The sequence below is a fragment of the Eretmochelys imbricata genome, chromosome 7 (genome assembly GCF_965152235.1).
Source record: "Eretmochelys imbricata isolate rEreImb1 chromosome 7, rEreImb1.hap1, whole genome shotgun sequence".
Lineage (NCBI taxonomy): Eukaryota > Metazoa > Chordata > Testudines > Cheloniidae > Eretmochelys > Eretmochelys imbricata.
In genome coordinates this window covers 111244042-111267453 of record NC_135578.1, presented here as the reverse complement: position 1 = coordinate 111267453, position 23412 = coordinate 111244042, and the positions used below count along the sequence as shown (strand labels likewise).

Here is a 23412-nt window from a genome sequence, read left to right as displayed (position 1 = left end):
ACAGGTTCCAGAACTCCAGCAAAGGCCCCAAATTGGCTGGGGCCCCTAGGCACGGCGTCATGGGCCTGTGTGTTAATCCTCCACGGGGTACAGGGTTTTGATTCTGACCATTTTGGATCTCACAGCCAACCATGAATTGTATCCAGATTTACCCCAGATACAGGAGAATTCAGATCTGCAATTTTGGTTTAGGCATATGGGAAAGTTATGTTTCCCTCTTGGGCTGAAATTTTCCATGTTTGGGCTGACCTGAGGGTGAATATATTTTGGAATAGTTTAGTTAAATCCTACCTGGTGACTCTTAAAATATTTATTCTGATCATTTAAAAAACAATGTATTTTTAGAAAAAGCAAATATTTTGAGGCAGAATAACCAGTACGTTGACACGACATTAAAAAAGTGAATAGACTCCATGTTTAGTAACTGCGGCCATTGCTTTGAAAATTTCCAGTTGTACTGAAATACATTTATTTATATTTTTCTTTTGTTCACAGATCTATGTTTTGTAGCAAAGTCATTGTGCAGCTTAGAGTTTGGCAAACTCTTACACCTTGCTAACATATAGATGGAAATTTTGCGTTTGTAGTTCCTGCGACCAAAGTACACGGAACCACAGAATCTTCTTTCATTTGTTCAGTGGCAAACTGATTTCGAACAAGGTTCCTTCAATAAATACTAGAGCTTTATTTACTTGGCTCTCTGCAAAAGCACTAACATTGTGTTTTCAAAATCATTCATTGTCCCTATCCACTCCTTCACAGGGGAGCTAAACTCCTGTCAAGCTCAGCTAATGACGATAGAACGTAACAGATATTTTACCAATGCTATAACTGAATGGTTTTGTTCCATTTTTGTATCAACGTGAAAACAAATACTAAAATGGAAAAAGACTGTCTTTAAACCTTTACCCTTCCGAACGTACTTTGTAAGCATAGGAGCTTCAAATATGCCAACTCATGCTGAGAGTGACTGCTGCACCATCTCTTCTTAATCCCCTTTTCCCGGGCAACTAAACATGCCCAGAAAATTCCCATGGTTGTCCTGGGAACATCTGCTTCTACACCAGAATTCTGAATAGTGTCTACTGAAAATAAAAGCCTCCGAAGTTGGACTAGAATTATCTGAGATCTGACCTTTCTTCCTGAAGCACATGTTTAAAGCTACTTTTTGGCAATATCTTCAAAAGCCTGTTGAGAATTGGCAGGACGGTGTATCCAGATATGTAGTCAGATATGTACATGGAAATAAAACCTGGTCATTGCTGGGAACGATGACGTATCAGGCCAGCCTAATGCAATGCATGGCACTTGATTTTTCTCATTTTCCTCTAGAACAAATTTGCTGTTGCCACCTTGTTCTTGCTGTGGTCGGCTTCATCCATCTCTGCTGGATTTCGTGGACAACCAGGATCTTTTCCCAACCCTTTGTATTCACAGAGCATGGCTCATCTCATTAGCCAGAACAACACTGAAGTATTCAGATATGTTAAACATCCCTGGTGTCTTCCAAAATATGATCGTGTGTCTTTTAGCAATCAAGCTGAATTTTCTATACAAACAACTGATGTGGCTTACTAACTCTGGAAAGACCATTAAGATCACCTGTCACAGAAATTCTACAGCTACAGGCTTAATCAGTTCTTAGGATCACGTTTATTTTCCTCCCACAAAGAACACAAAAGGAGGGGAATGTGAGAACATGTCCCATAAATCTCTATCCTCCTCATCAGAATTTCAGCATCTGTTCATATTAGAGGTAGACTTGAGCTGCATAGTTTGGATTTTTCCCAAAGTTTGAAGGTATTCAGATTCTGCCTATCTATAAGATGAACTAACAGAGAATGTTGAAAAGGCAGACACTGTTTCTGTTATAAACCAAATTTTGATTCCTATCTAAAATCCCCCATAGAAGTCCTTTCAGCTTTGAACTTGGTGTATGTGGTCTGTGGCAAGCCTTTTTTTTTTTTAACCTGGTGTGAGACCATTTCAAGAAGCCATTTTTAAAATATGGGACATAGAAATAATAAGTATTAATCATTATGTGACAATTCTTGCATCTACTTTACTACCGGATCCTGACTACTGGCTTGTCTGGAATACTTCAAACAAGATTTATTGGCAAGATCTTAATGAGATCTAGTCTGCAAGGCCAAACCTGAGAGTCAGAAAAAGCATATCTAGAAATGTCTAAATCCAGCCACTTCTTATGAGGTTTGCCAGAGGAACGGAAGCAGCTTAGGAAGCCGGCAGCAGTGCTGACCAGATCAGCAGACTTCATGCTCAGATACAGTAAATCAGTGCATCCACTAACCAGACATAGAGACCTGCACAACCAAGGAACCTACTCCGGTCCAACTTAGGAAATCTACTTGGGCAGGACCCCATTCGTGTGAATCTTTGGAAATTCCTAATATGAGGAGTCCTCTCCTGTAGATCTTTTGAGATACACTAGAGTGGGAGGAGTTCGGACGCATTGGGAATGCTTCCTGTTGTTTTTTTACTATTTGTACTACAGTAGCACCTAGAAGACCAGATGGGGAACTGAGGTATAGAGAGGGTAAGTATCTTCCCCAAGTAGATCAAAAGTAGATTTATTACATTCCTTATTGCAATATGAGATTATGACAATGGTGTAATAATTACTTGGGTGAAAGTACTGATCTTTCCTGCTAGTACCTGTGAACTTATCACAGGTACTTTTAATAAAGAATTGACAGTTACCAGCTATTGCTGTATCACAGTCTTCTCTTTCCACCTCCCTCTTTTGAAATTTTAAAATTGTAACTTGGTTTCACATTTGTGTGGTGCTGTCATTTTAAATTTTTGGAACTAGTCTGAGGCTATAAAGGCCTGATCTAATCACAGGAAGATTTGCCTTGGAAAAAGATAACCAGTCAAGAAGTTCATACCTTGTAAATGGCAAAATAAAGTAAGCCTACATTTTATAATGAATTAAATCTTATCTATAATTTATAATTTCATGGTGTGCTACGTGATGCATTTTGCTGCCATGTTGAAAAAGACAATTACTCTTTGAACAGCTGTGCTCTAAGTATGTTTTTTGAGGGCATATTCCTCTACTGTGCAATTTCCATTCTCTTTGTTACCCCATAAAATGCTAACTTTAGAGGCAGCTTTTGTCATTGGATTCAACAACTTCAGTTATTACTATTGATTTTTCTTTATTTTTAACATTGTATTGGCTTTTTGGAACTACAATAGAAAAATATTTTATTAAAATTAAAAACAAAACAAAAACCTTCGTCCAAAGTTCTTCCTTGGTGCAAAGAATAAGCTGAGGATACTCTCAAAAATTACTAACACAATTATTTCTGAAAATTCAGCTTTCAGTGTGTGGGGAGGTTATTATTATATGCATGACATTTCTTCTGTTACTGTGGGAGGTGAAAAAACATGAGATCCTTGAACTTTATATGTTCCTTTTAGTTCCATGGAAGAAGTGAACAGCAATAGTAAATAAATAATCCAGAATATTAAATTACTGTACCAAAAATCTAATAATATTTTAGAGCCACTTATCCTACTGCCTTCAATTTGTGTGCGTCTCCATTGGGACAATGTTAAAGGAGAGAATCCATTTTGCAGATAACGATGCATAAAAATGAGCTACTTTGATAGCAAGAACCCTGAACATCAGGATTCTCTATTAACAGGAAATAAAATGTTTAACTGCATGCCACAACCCCGCCAGAGTCCCATTACCATTACACCTAGAACTCCCCAACAAGCCCCTGTGCATCCAGATCCCCCACAAACCCAGATACCCTACTGAGCCGCCCACAGCCAGTTTGCCCTACACAGAACCCTCTCAACCCACACCTGGATCACCCCACACTAAGCCCCTCCATACTTGGATCCTGCCTTGCTGAGCCTGCCTCTCCACACTTGGTGCACCTGGCACAGAGGGGCAGGGCCCTGGGATGTTTCTGGGGCAGGCCCGGTCCTTGTGCTATGTCAGGGTTGGATGCAGCCTCACCACTGAGTCCATGTCCCAGAGGGGAGCTGCACAGTTATCTCCCATCTCTGTGCAGCCAGTAGCCTGTACTTCCCACTGCTATGTTGGAGCCTCCATATTTATTTGACAAATAAAATTTGCAGAATTTTAAAATATTGTGCGCAGAATTTTTATATTTTTGGTGCAGAATTTTTAAATTTTTTTGCACAGAATGCCCTCAGGAGTAAATAATACTCCCTTCACAATTTTGTCCCAGGACTTTGGAATTGAGAGAAAATAGTGAGGTTGCAAAGGGAGTGAGGTTAGATCGTGAGGGTGATGCTTATGGCTTGGAAGAGGCAATTTGGAGCCAAAGATGCTTTTTGCCATTTTCAGCCAAAATCAATGCAAACCACAGCTGTGGGACATCAATTATGCACAGGAGCGGGAGCAAGAGCTCTCTCCCTCTTAGCATCCGCTTGTGGGAGCTTGGCTCTTCCCTCCTCCATGAGTAGTACAATTGAATATTTCTGTGATTACCTTTACCATCTTTCCTCCCACCCCCCTATAAATCATTAACTTCCTCTAATAGGAGGTTCCTCTACCCAATCCCCAGCCTGAATGAGGAAAACGTGATTACTGCTCCTCAGCACAGGACCTTTTTCAGTTTGCCAAGACTCCGACCCCTCCTGGCCAGATTTAATATCCTAAATCTCTCAGTGTCACATGTTGCCTTCCCATTGTCCTGGAACAAGCAAGAAAGAACCAGTGTGGCACTCAGTGCACTTGTTATTTAAGTTACTTTCCCTTCGCTGCTCCACAGCTTTTTAGGCAAAGCCATTTGAGCCTGTTAGTTGCTTCTGGAGTAGGACACCATGTTCACCTACCTAGTGTCTTGTTCCCTATATAGGGCTCCATACACAATACACACCCTCTTGTCTTTGCTAAGGGCAAGTCTACACTACTGCTTTAGTCAATTTAACTTAAGCCACTCCAGGATGTGAAAAAGACACCCCTCTGAGCAACACAAGTTACAGTGACCTAAGCTCTGTCCACACCAGTGCTGTGTCGGTGAGAGACGCTCTCTTGCCAGCAGAGCTTCTGCCACTCACGGAGGTGGGGTAATTATGCTGACAGGACAGTGTCTCCTGTCGGCACAGAGCGTCTTCACCAGAGATGCTACAGCGACAAGGCTGCATCAGTGCAGCTGTACCTACATAGTACTTCTAGTGTAGACCTGCCCTAAATTGCTTCCTTTGTGCCCCCGTAATGTTGGGGGAAGCTGGGGGTTGCTTCATCCCTGGAGATGGTAAGAAAAAAGGCAAGACAGGAAAGGGTGGAACAAGGATACTCTCATTGTATGATCATCACAAAGATTCACACTCCCCCGCACTAAATACATAATTAGGCACTTTATGGTTAGGTCCACACCCAAGAAGAGGATAGTCTGAGGAAAGAGAGCAGGAACCAGCGTTCCAGAGGGAGTGATCTGAACAGAGATTACAAAGCAAGAGTATATGCTGGATTTAGAGTGGTAAGTGACTAAAAATAAGAAGGGTAGTGTGAGATGTTTGATTGTTTCCATGTAGGGGCCAGGGGACAGTGAAATCCATTACTGCTAACCAAAGGATGTATCTGAGACAGGGATGGCAGAGTGACTCAGCCAACATGTGAGAAGCAAACAAACGAGTTCTGAGGGCTACCCGTGGAAGCTCTGAAAGGAAGAGGTTTCAGGGTCTAAACACTGACATATCCCAACAAGTGATGAGTCTCCTTTGGAGAGATAATGTAACGTAACTGGGATTCAGAGGGGGGGATGCTGTCCCAATTTGAAAGAAGACCAGAAAAGCTATATCTGTAATCTGGATCCTTTTCAGAGTCAAATATATAGGGGCACAAGTAGAACTGGTTGGGAATTTTTTGATGAAACATGTTTTCATCAGAATATAACTGATTTGTCAAAACCAAAGCTTTTCATGGGAAAGGCTCACAGTCAACAAAACTTTCATCATAAGGTTTCTCGTGTCTAGGATTAAAGTGTGTGCCTCTGACCATCAGACTCCTGGTTAGCACATCACCTGGCAAATGGGAGACACAGGTTCAAATCCCTGCTCTAGGGCAAGGACTTGAACCCTGGTTTTTCACATCAGTGACTAAACTACTGTGCTATAGTCAGTCTTGCTTGTACTCTAGCCCAATGATGAATTAATTATTTATACAGAGTGGAATAGCTCCAACAGGAGATTCTGGGAAAGATCCACTACCACCAGCCTAGTCATTGGAGCACTTACCCGGGACGTGAGCGCGCCTTGTTTAAGTCCTGGCGGTGTTGGATTTGGAGCATCAGGCTATTAGCTATTCTGTGTCTGTCTCTCTGTTTGTGAAAAATGCCGGAAGGTCTTAGTTTCATCCCAATGCAAAACAGGAACATATTTGAAATCTCAAAAAATGTTTTGGGAGAACTATTTCACACTCAGCTCTAGCGATGAGTAATATTTGAAGTCACTGAGGAAGCAAAATTAGATAAAGCATGAAGTAAAGTACTGTCAGAGTTAAAGAATGGATGGGATTGTTTTGGAGATACTAATTGGAAGAATGTGGCAACTAGAAACAATTCTATTACGCAATCATCTATGGAGACATTCAGATTCAGGTTGGTTGCCACTAAAAGGTATCCTGCATCTAAGGATGGCTAGTTGACAAGCAGACTGAGAATAGGCCAGAGATTAACAGTAACCTAACTACTGACCAAGAAGAAAGGAGAGAAAGAGCCACTAGAAAGAAAGAAGAGGCAAGAAATCTTAGTCAATGACTATAAACTAGTGGAAGAATCCACAGGTAGCACAAACATCTCCCAAACTCTTCTATGGCCTGTGCTATGCAGAGGTCAAGAATAGATTATCATAATAGTCCTTTTCGGCCTTAAAAATCCATGAATCCCAGTGCAAGGAAGTGGTTGAATCCTCCTTACTTAGGACATTAAACTAGACTAGACAAAATGCTGAATGGAACAATCTTACATTGGCAAGATGAAAAATTGGATAACTGAATGAGTTTTTTTCATCACTACATTATCTGAGTCCATTCGACTGTGATCCATGCCCAAGCAAGTAGCTGTGGATTAATATCCCCTTTTCCTCTGTCCTATGTTACCATCATATTAATTGTATCTGATTCTTCATCAGGTTATAACATTAATTTCTTAAAATCCCAACCCCTGGCACATGGTCTCCAACAGTAAGCAAATGCCTATACACTTTGTACCCTCATCCCCCACATCAAATACCTCAGAAAAACATCCCCTAGCACCTATTCTGGGTCACTGCTTTAATCCAGAGACTCCAACATAATTTAGGAGATCGGCAGATATTTGAAAGCCTCCCTTCTTACCTACACTGGACAAAGTGATATGTATGAATGCTCTACCCTGACCTAATTATTGCTTTTACTCTGTCCGCTGATTTGGAGGAGGAGAGTCTCAAAGAAGTTCCAAAGCACTCTGCTCCATGGGATGGCTGGTTTGCCTAATTTTAAATTTATGTCATCTTGAGCCTTTATTTAAGGTAAGTTACCTCCTGGAGAACTTCCCCATACAACTCCTAGTGGGTAGACAGGAAGAGGAGATTGGCCAAAGTCAAGATGCTCTCTTCTCTGTTATATTTTGCATTGTAGTAATCCTAATAGCAATTATGGATCACTGTGCTAAGCACTGTACAATCACATGGAAGGAGTAGGCAGCATTTACAGATGGGATGAAGTCCTCCACTTCCTGTACAGATTACTTCACTCTTCATGTCACCAGCAAACCATGCAATTCTCTGTGCACCAGTTTTCAGTGTCTGGAAGAGTCTGGGCAGCTATTTGGGATCCTACTGTGCTATCTCCAACCTGAGCTACAGAGGCTGGATGTGCCTAGAGAAGAGGCTATTCTCAGATTCCTTTTAAGGAGTGGGCCGGTGTGTTTCCAAGTAGTCATTTTCTAGAGGTGAACTGGGTATTCACACAGGTAAGAGAGGACATGTGGTATGCAGAGAACTTTGTACTGTCAGGTATTTCCATTATCAAGGGTTTTGTTTTGAGTTTTCAAAGACATTAACTGCAATCATCTGGCATGTTTTTATTTACCTCTTTCCTTCTAATGAATCTGATCCTTAGCCTTAAACTGAAGTATAAAAGACAACAGGTGAACACTTAGACACATTGTATTGATCTGATGAATGCAGCACTTTAAAGAGACGTCTTTTCGGCTTTGGAAAATTTATAATATGATCTGTGCAGAAAGAGCAGAAAACAGCACAACAGCTGCTGGCATAAACCATTCCAGGACAGCAGCCAAAGAGAGGAACAACAATATAGCAAGGGAAAGAGGTAGTTCTATGTCTCTTAGGTACTTATATGGCCCCCATTACTGCAGTATCCGAGCACCTCACAATCTTTTATGCATTTACCCTGACAACACTACTAAACCCATTATACAGATGAGAAAGAGAGACTAAGTGACTGCCCAAGGCCACACAGGAAGTTTGTGGCAGAGCAGGGAATTAAACTTGGGTCTCCAGTAGGTGCACTACCCCTAAGACCCTCCTTCCTCTCCATTTTGAATGTAATAATTGCAGTGCAAGAGTGGATGCCCCTGTTGCACTTCACTTATTAAGTAAATGGTAGGCAAAACGGTGGGGGGGGGGGGTGAAGTGCAGCAAGGATATAAAAAGAGGTTTGAAAGACAAAAGGGAGAATGCTTAAAAGACTGCAGCTAGGAGGGTGTTTTAAGTCTGAGGCACTGTAAGAGGAGACAAAGGGATTTGGCTTATGCAGTGCCTCACGGGTGTGAATAAAAGAAGAGATGATAGCAGAATTATAAACACGGGCAGAATTGAGAAAGGTTCTGATGCAGTAAGGAGCTTAAAATACATACGGGACTGGGTCAGTCTGCATATGCATTTGAGAGGGGTGTGATGTGACGGAATTGGCAGGAGAGGATTTGTGATTTTTACTGCCACTTTTAGGGCAGCCTACACAGGGAAATTCACTGGCATTGCTGTTCTCCAGTAGCTATTCCATGTGGACTGGAGGGGGGTGGGACTGAAGTAGAAGGCCAAAGAAAGGAGCTTATAATTGTTTATATCATATCCTTAGGCATACCCTCAGCTGGTATAAATTGTTGTAGCTTCAAAGGCCATGTTGCTTAGCGGATATACACCAACTGAGGATTTGGTCCTGTGTATTAATCCTAAAGCATACTGAGCTAAATCTGGCATGAATAAAGGGTTGGGGGGTTGCAAAGAGTCCCTGAAATAGAGGAGGTTGGGAGGCCACATCAGGAGCTTGTATGGGAATGGAAGAATGCAAGGAACATAAGAACATAAGAACAGCCATACTGGGTCAAACCAATGGGCCATCTAGCCCAGGATCCTTTCTTCTGACAGTGGCCAATGACAAGAACAAGGCAATTACTGAGTGATCCATTCCTGTCATCCAGTCCCAGCACCTGGCAGTCAGAGGTTTTAGAACACCCAGAGCATGAAGTTGCATCCCTGACCATCCTGGCTAATAGCCATTGATGGACCTATCCTCCATGAACTTCTCTTTTTTTTTAATCCAGTTATGCTTTTGGCCTTCGCAACATCCCCGGCAACAACTTCCACAGCTTGACTGTGCTAGGGTGACCAGACAGCAAATGTGAAAAATCAGGATGGGGGTGGGAGGGGTAAGAGGAGCCTATATAAGAAAAAGACCCAAAATAGGGACTGTCCCTATAAAATCGGGACATCTAGTCACCCTAGACTATACGTTGTGTAAAGAAATTTGTTTTTAAACCTGCTGCCTATTAATTTCATTGGATGACCCCTGGTTCTTGGGTGATGTGATGGGGTAAATAACACTAGGAGCCCCTGGTGTGAGCCCAGCGTTCAGCCCACAGAAGAAACAAAAAGTGTGTGACCCTCTAATAAGTTTTGCATGTCACTGTCTTTTGTTCCCCTCCGGACTTTACCCAGCTCCTCGGAGATGATGGAATAATCAAAAGCCTTCAAATTAGAGCTGGCCAAAACAAGGTGTTTCCAAAATGGTCCCATGACTCAGCAGCTGCTGAGTCAGTTTCAGTGCTGCTATTCAGTGGTTGGCAGAAGATGAATCTTCTCAGTTTGTGTCATTTTCACTCAGCAGCTGACAAAGCTTATAGGGTCTGCAGCTCTGGGGCAGCCGGGGTTTCTCGACTGCTCAGGCCAGGGACCCCTGCTGGCTCCCTAGGCTTCCTGACTCTTGGGGCAACTGGCTCACCAGGCTGCGGAAGTTGGGCAGCCCGGGAGCCAGCTGACTTGGGACCCTGGAAGCCCCTAGAGGCCTGGCGCAAACCTGGGTTCTCAGGGCTTCCAGGTTCTCTGGCATGGAGTCAGGAGCTGAGCCCAGGGCTTCCAAACACCTTGTATGCAAAACCATGTGGGTGGGGAGGGAGAAGAGGATTTGAAGAGAGATTTGAAAGGCAAAGTGGAGGATTGTTGGAAGACTGCAACTGGGAGGGTGCTAAGTTTGTGGCACAGTGTCAGAGGAGATAAAGGGAGTAGGCTTGCGTAGTTTCTTGGGAGTGGGAATAGAGATGAAAGCAGAATCACAAGGAGGGGCAGAGCTCAAACGCTGTTTTGTCGGAACATTTCCAAGATCTACTTGAGACAGAATTTATTCCCTCACGAAGTTAGAGCCTGCATTTCTCGCACACACAAAATTCTCCAGGGACGGTAATGGGAGTTGGGGGGGATGCATAGAATGCACTATCAGGCTAAGTGTAAGACATAAATTGGAATTTTTAATCTAAGAAAAAACGACATTGCAGAAAGCAGAAAAAATAACTGGTGAACTAAAAAGGGGCATCTGCTGACGAGGAGACATCAAGAAAACAGAGCTTTACACTAATGCTTGGCTACATGAGCACTTAGGTTGCAGCAAGCTGGGGTGTAAATCTACCCTGCAGTAGCCTGCCATGCTGTAAGTGTCCATGTAGACCTTGCTGCCATGCCTAGGGTGACCAGGTGTCCCGATTTTATAGGGACAGTACCGATTTTGGGTCTTTTTCTAATATAGGCTCCTTTTACCCTCCACCCCCTGTCCCAATTTTTCACATTTGCTGTCTGGTCACCCTAGCCATGCCCTAAATGTTCTGTTGTGCATTTTGATCTACCCTGCTTTGAAACAGGAGTAGATTAAAGGGCACATTTAAGGACATGCTACCTTTACTTTGCAGGACATAAAGGAATGAATGCATAGAAATTCATGCTAGATTGAGTGCTATATTGGTCGCTGGGAAAATACTGTTGTATTATACACTTTTTACAAGATGAATAAATCTAAATCAATTAGTATCCAAATAAAATGCTTTACCTGAACTTCACATGTATATTTAATTTACTTTAGATGATTGGAATTTGGATTGCTGCATTTTATCTGCTGGACCCAACAGCAGGTGAGATACCATATTTATAAATAACTACACCAAACATGGTGAATTTAGTCATGTTCAAATGGAAATAAAAAATGAATGTAGGTACAACGGAAATTCATTTTCCTCTGCACTCAATTTATTCTATATGACTTATGATGCAGTTCACTTGGTGCCGAGAACTAGCAAAAGGCCTGTGAACCACTTAAGTTCTATTATAAGAGCTCACGCGATGCATAGACCCCCCTTGTTCACCTTTAGACCTTGATTCTGCAAAGTCCTATGGACATACTTATTTTACACGTGTGCACCGTTTCCCAGGAACAGCGCAGTAGGAGTGCTCAGTGTCATGAACAGTGTTTGCGATGAACAGAAAAGTCAAAGGAAATAATAAGTGCTCAGGATTCAAAGATTGTAATCCCTTGATATTGTATCAATTTTATAAATGTTGCATGTATCTTCATGGGATGGCTAGGTTGGGTGGCTCAACAGGTGAACTAAAAGGTGCATCCTGCAGGAGCTGAACTCAGTAGGGAGTAATTAATGCAATTCCCAATGCTGAAAAATTGCAGGTAACCAGACTTTTGAAGTTTGGGCCCTGGGGAAATAGCATATGCTAGTTCAACCTGGTCCAAGAAGCCTCATACAAAATGACTTGAAACTGTATCAAGTGACAGCCCTGATCAGAGGGGAGGGTCACTCACAGTCAGTCCAAGAACTGACATGAGACTGCGAGCATGAGAGACAGGTGCTAGGAAAGTGCCCGAAGTACTTTAGCCCTATCAGGGTCTCTGTGTGGAAGATGGGTGACATCTGGTAAGCGAGGCATGCATAGAAGCTGTTTGTTTTTATGTTTTCTCTTAAATGCTTTTGCTCTGAATAAATAGTAATGTGCTCCATGAGAGCTGGCTGCTCACCCTGGCATTGCACCTGAGAGACCAGGTGCTGATGGGAAGGCCGTTCTGCTGAGGTGATCACAGAGAACTGCAGGAGTCTGCAGGCTACTTTCCTGGTCCAGAGGGAGCAGATCACAGGATCCCAGTCCAAGAAAGGTGACGGCTAGAGCCTGAGACCTAAGTGGGGTGCCCTCACGAAGACCAGGGAGGGTCAGGGATGCAGTTAACCTGGGAACTGTGACATACACACTTGTTCTTTTGAGTTAGGAGCTGGCAGTAGTAACACCAGCACACAGTTTTTAAAGTCTCTTCTTTTACTTTTGTATGAGGATTCTACAACCCTAAGGGAAAAAAGCTGCCACAAAAGTATCCTGGTCTTTCATTGTGTTTGATGAGTCACTAAGATCTATACTCTATTATCTGCATTAGCTAATACCGACAGAAAGAATTTGGACTTCAAAATGAATCATAAAACCAAAGCCCAGTGTCTGCTTCTTTCAAAGTTGTTGCAGCTTCCAATGCACCATCTAACTGTAATGGATTACAAAATACTAATGATTTGCTTTGTATGCTACAGGCGAAAAAGTTTGCTATCAACGACTTGGCTGCTTTTCAGATAAACCGCCATGGGCTGGAATACCAGGGAGATATCTGGGAGGTTTACCCGACTCTCCAGAGAGTATGAACATCAGCTTCACTCTTTACACTAAAGAAACTAGAAATAACTCTCAAGTGAGAACCTACCTCTATTTTAATATTAAAAATTAATTACACCTGCCAATGTTCACTAGCTCCGTAGGAAGAGCACGTCACTCACCATGAGAAACTGAGTCAGGGAATAAAGAGTCAGCTTGTTGTTAGATGCAGTAACTAACAGAGGTTAAAGTCACTGGGGTAAAAACTGAAATATTTTCATGCACAAACTGAAAAATGAACCAAACAAATGAAACCTTTTTCTGGCACTTTTCCTGTGCAAGGAACTAGGAATGCTGCAGACTACTACTGTTTGTAACACATTTAATTCTCTGAGGAAAACCGGGAGACACGTTTTAATAGTCAGTAGCATTTATGCAGTGCTCTAGGTGCTTAATCACCCCTGACAGATAGGAGAGCTAACATCACCATTTTACTGATGGGGAAACTGAGGCAGGGATGATATGATTTGCCAAAAACCACATAGAAAGTCCAGAGCAGAACCAGGATTAGGCTCCTCCCCCCCATGCTGCCTTTTAAAGCCAACGTAATTTTAAACTCAAATATGCAGCCAGTAAGGGAAGATGAGTGAAGAAGTGGAATTGAGGGGAAAAGAATGGCTTGGGGAAATTGCAAGGGGAAAATACCTGTAGCCACTGCAGCCAAGTTCAGCTTCAAATGAAGATTCTTCCTCTGTGGTGGCCTATGTGAAGTCTGTGGTCTCAGTCCATTTCCCCAGAACATAGCTGCCTTCATCATACAAACCACCACCCTAATGGGTGCCCTTGTTGGCAATTTCAGCAGAAGCCAAAACCTGAACGGGCATGGAGCATGAACGGCCATCTCATCCTGCAGGTCAGGGGGAGGCAGTGGAGCAGCGTGAGGAAGCCAGCGCTTCTGCCGCTACCCCAGAGACACTGTAGTACTAGTGCCATCCCACTGAGCCAGAGCTATATCACTTTGGGGGTGGAAGTGAGACGTGCCCAGGGGGTCACCTTTTCAAAATACACTTCAGTGACTTAGAAAAATGACTTAGGCTCCTAAGTCTCACTGAAAGTCAATGGGACTTAGGCTCCTAAGTGCCTAAGACTCTTCTAAAAATGGGACTTAGGAACTTCTGAACATTTTGCCTTTTGTGTTATGCATGAACAGAAAAAGTGCAACCTTCACAAGCTGTGACGGTGTAAATGTGACAGCCACCCATCTTGGCCAACACAACAGGGACCCAACTGGGCACCTCAAAAGGTAAAGACAGGAGCTATTAAAGCTCCCTAGCCAGGGCTACGAGAGGGCACATGAGGACATGTAACATACCCTCACCAGTGGGTTACACAAAACATTACTGCTATCCAGTACATTAAATCAGGTAGCATGTACCTTGTATTATTGCCCAGCAGCTCAACCTGCACTGAATACAAATGACTCAAACTAAGCTTGTAGGGGCATTGTCCTGGAATGCTTCAGAGTCCCACTCTCTCCACACACCCAGAACATAGACCTAGCATTAGTTTAAAAAGCCAAACTGAGGGTTAGAGATCATTTTGGCAGCAGAAGAAAGGGCCATACTAAATTAATGTACAACAGGCCTCCACTACTGCACCTAGCATGGAGCTGTACCAGCATATTTGGAGAGGAGAGCGACCTCAATGATTCCATCGCCTGTGACTTCCCAAAGCCACTCTTCAGTTGCACTGCAGAATTGGGGAGTCAGGAATTAGGTCAGTAAGGGGGCAGGCAGGAGCTGGGAGGAGGATACTCAGTGGGATACTGCTCACTGTGATTATCTTATACTGGTTGGCTCTGTATAAAGAGCTCTTTGTACACAGAGAGGAGTAGTGTGGAGCACCCGGGACAGTACAGGAACTATGCTGTGACTGAGGTTAGAGAGGCAGGGAGCTGTGGGGAGCCAATGAGACCCAGGGGTTTCCAGGAGTGAAGATAGCATCCTATATAAGGGACGATCTGGACCATATTTTGTTTTTATTTCCTAGCTAAGAAGAGTTGGAAGATGACAAAACAGAGGATGATATTTATTACTGTTGTTTTTGCTCAAAACAGGTGATCTCTGCAATACATCCCTCAACTATCAAAGACTCACATTTCTGCTCACATAGGAAAACTCGCTTCATTGTTCATGGATTCATGAGCACCGGAAAACGTGGCTGGGTGGTAAAGATGTGCTTGGTATGAGAGAATATCCTATAATTTCCAACTTAACTGCAGCCACATTCAATCGCTGTTTCTTAAACGCTAATATTAAGCTTGCATTTTGACAACCACTTGATGTTACTAATGGGCAAGGGGTGCTAAACCATATGTAACAACTTTAATAATCACCTCGCCCTTTTCACGAACGTGGGTGTGGGAGTGAATTGGACTGTACATTCCATATGGCTTTCACAGGAAATGAGAATGCAGGGCTGGGTTCAAGGATGTGCATATGTTTTTGTAGTAGTCCAGCTTTGGAAGAAAAAGCTATACTTCTTGTGGCGTCCACTCCTTCCTGGGTGGTTGGGGGAGGTAACAATACTAACACCTAGCTCTTATATAGTTCCTTTTATCCAACGATGTCAAAGTGTTTTACAAAGGCAGCCAGTGTCATTATCCCCATTTAACAGATGGGGAAAACGAGGCACACAGATGTAAAATGACTTACCCATAGTCACCCAGCAGACTGGTGGCAGAGCCTGGACTAGAACCCTAGTCATCTGAATTCCTGGGCAGTGTGCTATCAACTCAGCTATGCCACCTCTCAGCTGGAGGGGACTATCCCTCTGACATCACCACTCACAAGCCAGCCCGAAAATTTAGCCCCAGTCTTGCAGAATTATTATGGCTCCTTATGTCCATCAGTCTAACGGAGTAAATTCTACTTTGGACAAATGAATGGAAAGCAATGATATATGCACATATATACAGAGAAAAAGAAATTTCTTCCCAAAGTAGGACTTCTACACAGCAAAATAAAAAGAGGAAAGTCTGAGCCTCAACAAACAGCAATCTGCAAAAGCAGAGAGAGCCTATGGCACAAGGCTCCAGGGGAAATCAGTTTATACTCAGGATCAAGCTAACTGTTGCGTAACTGGAAAGTAGATAATACCTTAGGCCCTGACATTATGAAGGCCTGCACACCTGCTTAACTTTACACACTGCGAGTAATGGGCCCACTCAGAGAGAGTAAAATGAAGCAAATGTGTAAGTCTTTGTAGTATTGGCATCTTAGCAAATTGGCCTGAGAAGTTGGATTTTTATTCTAATTGAGATGGTGTTTAATTTTATTTTGATCTCATGCCAAGCCTACAATGTTCCAAACTTTCTGATATTGAAACTTAGGCAGTGTCTACACTACAGACCTTACAGCAGCACAGCTGCGCCACTATAAGGACTCCCATGTAGCCGCTCTGTGCTGACAGGAGAGAGCTCTTTCCAGCCGACATAGCACGGTCCACACCAGCGCTTTTGTGGTTGAAACTTATGTCAATCACGGGTGTTTTTTTCACACCCCTGACCGACAAAAATTTTATCCACACAAGTGATAGTGTAGACATAGCCTTAATAACTTTTTTGCTCCTTGCGGTTTGGTTAACTGTGCTGAAGCTAACAGATGGTCTTGTTACTTTCTACACCCTATGCAGAAGAGAGGACAAACTTTAAAACTAGAGAGAGAGAGAGAGAGAGAGAGAGAGAGAGAGAGTATACAGACACACACATTTCTTGAACTCAACAATGCTTGTTTGCAAAACTGAAAATTTAAATTTAAAAGTTAAAAAAAAATTTTATCCAAAAGTTAGTTTGCTTTTGAGTAGATCCTTCTGAAAGAATAAAGCACATGAAGGCTAGAATCTACAGTAATACCAATATGCTGGCCTGATTTAGTACACAATTCATACCCAGAACTCTCAGTTAAGGCAAGTCGAAAATTTACCATCAAAACTATTTTTCAATGGAAAATTGGACTTTTGACAAAATGACTGTGAAAAATATCAGTTTTCTAAGGGATATTTTGAGTTTTCAGAAAATAGAACTTTTCTGAATTAAAATGGTCAGTTTTTCAGTGTAAATTTGAAATTTTCTAGAGGAAAATATTTTCCAAAGAGCTCTACTTGCAATTACTGGAATCATCTTAGACATTTCAGAAAAATAAACAACCCACAACCAAAAATATCTTGAAAAGTCAATACACAGCAGAGAAGTGAAACTAAATATTTCGATGTCCTCTCAGTGGAGGCTGTTTTATACTGTCTCTTGATGCAAAATACTAACCTTAAAATGGAAAAAATAAGAGATCGCCATACAGTGTCTCTCGCTGTCTCATGTTATACCGGATAATATGACCCAAATTTACCTTCATCCATTGAATAGAAAAAAGGCCAGGCTACAATGTGGTCCATGTACCTGCTCAGGGGAATGAGAGCGGTAAGAACCCCACAAACCCCTGCATCTCCTCCCCAAACCTTGGGTCTAGGCATAAAGTGGCAAACCGACACTCTATGTGCTTCCACCCCCAACCCACCCCAGAGCAGGAAGTTGAGCCTTCGCTCCTCTAAGCAGAGCAGCTGAACTGTTTGTAGTAATCCACCAGCATCTAATTACTGGTCCTGTGGCACAAAATAGGAAGCAGGGAAGGAATCCTCTCTCTAAGGCATGATTCCTTCTCTGCACTGTTCATGGGTCAGCACAGACATACTGGCTTGCGAAGAGGACAGACTATAGAAGCACAGTGCAAACCTTCATGTTTGCATTCTTATTATAGTAAATGCTGAGTTATGATGGGCAATTAGAGAGTAATATCCCTGACGTTTGTAAGCCTCCAGTGTGAAAGTCACCAGGCTTTTAACTTTACGAGCTGCTGTAGAAGCCTCCCACTCAGATCTAAGCCCCTCACTGTCAGTTGCCTATTTCAGAATTGGAGAGCTTTAAAAATTAATGGTTTCATTAAACTGTTTACAGAAGAGACAAAACAAAACAGCCAGAAATTGTATACTGCAATAAATCAGTTTATAGTTCTGATCTGAAATAAGTGTTTATGGTGACAAAAATTGAAAAAATATTTTGAGTGTGCTCTTTTAAAGTTCAGGCATCTGTTTGTATGAATGTCAAAGTTTTCATCACATTGTGCTTCATGAGAAGACCCAGGTTAATGTGTGTAAGTGCCGCAGTAAAATGTTGTCCTTTGTAAACAACAAGCAACCCAAATGCTCAATTTACTAAACGATTCATTTAGGTTTAAGTTGAATCCGTATTTTACTGTATGCTTTCGTACATTCTTTGTTTTCTGTTTACACACTAGCTGCTAGTGGAAGTGGAAGATGTGAACTGCATTGCCGTGGACTGGGCAGAAGGTGCAAAAGGCATATACATCAGTGCAGTGAACAACATCCGTGTTGTTGGGGCGGAGATTGCTTATTTCATAAATACTCTTATGGTAAAAAAAATATTGTGAATTTTAAGTTACTTTTTAAAGCTAAGAGTCACTTGAGCATAATGGGTTTATGTAACTGGTGTCTTTGTGCTCTGATCCTATTTTCTTGTGGCCAGAAAAGTATGATTCAAAAAGTTAATGTTTGGGAAGTGAAGAACACAGCAGATAGTTGAGAACCATCAAAATGGGGATACCTCACACAGCCACACATGGTACTAAGATATGTCCTAAAGATAGTGCATTAATATGATAGAAGTGACAAAATAACTTAAAAGACCAGCAGGTGGCAACATTTCTTTGTATCGGGGGTAGCCATGTTAATCTGTATCCACAAAAACAAGCATCCGATGAAGTGAGCTGTAGCTCACGAAAGCTTATGCTCAAATAAATTGGTTAGTCTCTAAGGTGCCACAAGTACTCCTTTTCTAAAAACAAGGAGGAGTCCGGTAGCACCTTAAAGACTAACAGATTTATTTGCACCAGACTCCTTGTAATATTTCTTTGCTTTCTCAACTGTATTTGTATATTCACTGTATATGGGTGTATTTGACCCAAGGAGTTGCAACTTTTGTGACAATGAAAGTGACAGTGACTCGTTGCCTGGAGTCCACAACCTAACTTGTTTCAGAGTAGCAGCCGTTTTAGTCTGTATTCGCAAAAAGAAAAGGAGTACTAGTGGCACCTTAGAGACTAACCAATTTATTTGAGCGTAAGCTTTCGTGAGCTTCAGCTCACTTCCACTGAATGCATCCGATGAAGTGAGCTGTAGCTCACGAAAGCTTACGCTCAAATAAATTGGTTAGCCTCTAAGGAACCTAACTTGCTTATGCATGTACCAGAATAAGTGCATCCAGCCATATTTGCTTGTCTTCCTTGATAGAGGAACAGAAAAAACTTTGACTACAGTATTTTAAAATGCTTTTACCTTTAAATGAAAGAATCCCAGGCTTCCAATTTACAGTGTTACTCACTTTCCTTATAACTTTTGCCAATGCTTTTAGTAGGTACCCAGTCAGGCCGGGCGCTGCAGCTGCGCTGCCCCAGAAGCTCACAGCCCTGCCGCCCAGAGCATTGCGCCGGCGGCGGAGCGAGTGAGCTGAGGCTGCGGGGCAGGGGGGGACAGCAGGGGAGGGGCCGGGGGCTAGCCTCCCAGTCCAGGAGCTCAGGGGCTGGGCAAGACGGTCTCGCGGGCCAGATGTGGCCCGCAGGCCGTAGTTTGCCCACCTCTGGGCTAGAACATGAAGCTAGACAAATTCATACTAGAAGTAAGGTGCCCACTTTTAGCAGCGAAGGTAATTAACCACTGGACCAACTAACCAAAGGTTGTGATGAATTCTCCATCACTGGAAATCTTTAAATCAAGATGGGATTTATTTTAAAATGTTCTAGTTCAAACAAGAATTAATACAGAGAAGTCCTATGACTAGTGTTATGCAGGAGGTCAGACTACATTATCACAATGGTCCCTTTTGGCTGTAAAAATCTATGAAAATAAGGCATCCTCTGTGTTTGACATTTAAATACATATGTTCCATTTTCTTTTTTTCAAAAACTCATCAGAAAATGTTTCGATACTGCCCTTCTCATATCCATATCATCGGCCATAGTCTGGGTGCACATGTTGCAGGAGATGCAGGAAGAAGAATACGAGGCATCAAAAGAATAACCGGTAGGCTAGGCACTAAGATGGAACATTACAGGGTATGTTCTTTAAGAGGAAAGAAGTTTGCAAAGCTGGACCTACTGAGCCAAACAGGCGTAAGTGGATGTATCTTCACCAACTTCAATGAGTTGTGCTTGCTTATGCCACAGCGGAATTTAGCCCGTTCTGTGTGTTGTTCCTATAGACGTCACTATGCATTCTTTACGGTCTTAACATGAGTAAGCAAAATATTTAAATAAAAAAACTAGTCCATCGCACACTGGTAGATATTCAACATTTATCGTTGTGTTTGTTAACTGAAAATGCAATGTTATCCGTATTGGTTTAGTAATAGTATTAAAATAGCAACAATAAGGATTCTTATGCAGATCTGTATTTTTAGTATTCTCAAGCAAATGATGACCTGAGATACGACTGGCAAGTTTCTCTCCACACACACTTTTCCATGCCTTCCAATCCATTTGCAAAGTAAAACTTAAGTTTCTGCTTAACGTACTTTCAGTGGAAGTGGGAATTGGGATGGGACTTATTAACAAGACAGATACACTCTGCCTCCAAGAAGAAAAGGAGTACTTGTGGCATCTTAGAGACTAACCAATTTATTTGAGCATAAGCTTTCGTGAGCTACAGCTCACTTCATCGGAGTCTCATCCAAGGAGTCTCCCAATGGCCACTGTTGAGACATATGTCTTGCTCTGAATGGGTTTAAGAGGTGGGGCGGGAACACGGGCTACAATCCCACTAAATGACCTTTTCCCAGGCCTTTGAGAGGAAATAACCACACAAGTCCCCTGAAGACTTTTCTGTGCTTTCTCTTGGTTTTCCCCACCCCTACATGCACCTGCACAGCAGCAGAGCGCGACAGCAATCCCTGCACTCCCATGAGGACAAGCACTGCTCCAGCAGAGTATAGAAAGGGGGTAGTCACAGCCTCACCTCTCTCCGACACCAAACTAGCTCTGCCTAAGGCAGGAAGAGCCTGTAGCACAGATCCAGTGTTCTCTTACAGCAAGGGGCTCCTGCTAGAGTGGAGCACCATTCCACCACATGCTCTTGTTTTAAACCACGATGGAGGTCTAAGCATTGGGAGGAGGTGGTTCTCCCTGGACAGCTGTTGGACCCTGCTAAGGATTTGTGGGCACAACCAGACAAGTCAGACAGGCTATAACTGCATTCCTGTGTTGTATTTTGGTTTTTTTGCCACACTTGCCCAGATTCATTTGTAGAAGTTACTGCTGCTAGTGACAGGAGATTGGTGATTAAGGCACTGGACTAGGATGGATCTGGCTCTATGAAAGGCTTCTTGTGTGCCCTTGAGCAAGTCACAAGCTCTGTGCTTCAGTCCTTCATCTGTAAAAGGGGGATAATGATGATAATGCTTCTTTTCTCTAATTAGATTGCAAGCTCCTTTGTGCAAGGACGGTCTCTCACTTTGCGTTTGTAATGCGCCTATTACAGTTGGGCCCAATGGGTGCTACTAAAATACAAATAAATAACTGATCAAAAACTCTTTAGTCCCTCCATTCCACACCAGCAGAAAATGTAGGAAACTGGATCACTGTGTTAAAATCCCTCCTTATCCTTGGCAATATGACACCATTATACACTAACTGATAGCACTTTGCTTGTGCTGGGATAAGTTTGCAGAAAGGCTGCCTTCTGGAAATTGAGACTCACTTCTAGATCACTTGGGAAAAACAGTAGACAACCAAGAGAAACGAGACTTCATTCTCCTTGTAGTGACTACATTTTATGAAGTATTCTGATTTTTGTAAGTGTTTTGACACTGTGCAAATGTTTATTACATTAAAATGTTCAGTGCACTGGCCTGGGGTTCTAACCCATGTTTACATTACTCCTCACCATGCATTATATACTTCATTTGAAACTGATGCTCTGCATACGTACAATTTTTTTCCAATCAAACAGTGAATAATTTGTTTCTCTTTAGGCTTGGACCCCGCTGGGCCCCTTTTTGAAGGCACTCCGCCAAAAGTCAGATTGGACCCTACGGATGCAAGATTTGTTGACGTTATTCATAGTAATGCTGCTCAATTTCCTACTGTAGGTAAGGTCCCACATACAAGCAAACATTTGCAGCAACAGTCCTGACACTGAATTATCTGAGGCACTCACCATGTCATGTATGTGTTTCAGGAGCTGGAATAGTTAATACCTCTGGCCACCTTGACTTTTACCCAAATGGAGGAAGTATTATGCCTGGATGCGATGATGTAATTATTCCATCTAAAAAAGGTAAATCTTCGCTGAAGATAAATCTACTTCAAACATCTGCAGCATTAACTCACAGTGTCTGTTCATTTTATAGTTCTGACCATGACAAATGGAGCTTTTTTGAGGGTTTTATTTTAAAAATAATGTTTTTGCATATTTGATGATGGGTGGGGAAAAAAAGCATGAAACAATGAGGGCCAGATGACAGCCATGATGGCCTGAAGGTAGCGTGAGGGGAGAAATGGGCATACAGAAGATGTGGGATCAGCCTTAATTTCCATAATTTGACTGCAGATTTGGGGCAGAGCTCAGTTAGTGCTTCAGCTGTAATGGGAAGTGTCTGGCCAGGGTGAGGACAAGCTCATGACTGTACCTATGGTGGGGCAGCGGTAGCTCCCACTTTGGAACAGAGGCTGCAAGTGACACCTCTCACCACGCTGCATCCAGCACCCACAAGGCATTGAGCAAAGGCACAGAGCCTGAGTGCATCTCCCCTCCTTCTAGCAACTTGAGCCAAAGAGTGGGCTGAACGTCTCCAAGGAGAAGGGGGAAAGAATCCCCTTTCCACATGGCTTGGAATGGTGGGCACAAAGCTTGTGTATCCCTTATACTCTATTCAGTTTATCTGAATTGCATCTTTACGGCAGGGGTTCTCAAATTTCATTGCATCGCGACCCCCTTTTGACAATGAAAATTACTACATGACCCCAGGAGGGGGACTGAAGCCTGAGCCAGCCCGAGCCCCAGGTGGCAGGGGACAAAGCCGAAGCCCTAGGTCTTAGTCCCAGGCAGGGGTCTGTAATCTGAGTCCTGACGCCCAGGGCTAAAGCCCTCGGACTTCGGCCCCGGGCGGTGATGCTTCAGCTTCAGCCCCAGGAAGTCTAAGCCAGCCCTGCCTACCCCATTAACATGGGGTTGCGACCCAGTTTTGGGTCCCAACCCACAGTTTGAGAACTGCTGCTTTATGGCATGCTGCAACACAAAAACGATACTGTGTTGCGTAGCTGTCTTCTAAGATGGATCAATATCCACAAGAGATCTTAGGCAGGGGTGAACCCAGTTTTCTAGCTATGAGAAGTCAGTGCATGGGTCAATTGAAGCAGCAAGCTTCTCGTA

At 42.8% G+C, this 23412-nt stretch overlaps 1 protein-coding gene across 1 annotated transcript in view; it reads left to right on the top strand.

The window, feature by feature from the left end:
* Window positions 1-23412, top strand: part of LOC144268218 (pancreatic triacylglycerol lipase-like) — a 33311-nt gene that overhangs the window by 5550 nt on the left and 4349 nt on the right. The window contains exons 2-8 of the mRNA XM_077822867.1: window positions 11363-11411; window positions 12861-13015; window positions 15035-15160; window positions 18267-18401; window positions 19959-20067; window positions 22013-22129; window positions 22219-22317. Coding sequence (XP_077678993.1) covers window positions 11363-11411; window positions 12861-13015; window positions 15035-15160; window positions 18267-18401; window positions 19959-20067; window positions 22013-22129; window positions 22219-22317 — 790 coding nt within the window. The remainder of the gene's footprint in view (window positions 1-11362; window positions 11412-12860; window positions 13016-15034; window positions 15161-18266; window positions 18402-19958; window positions 20068-22012; window positions 22130-22218; window positions 22318-23412) is intronic.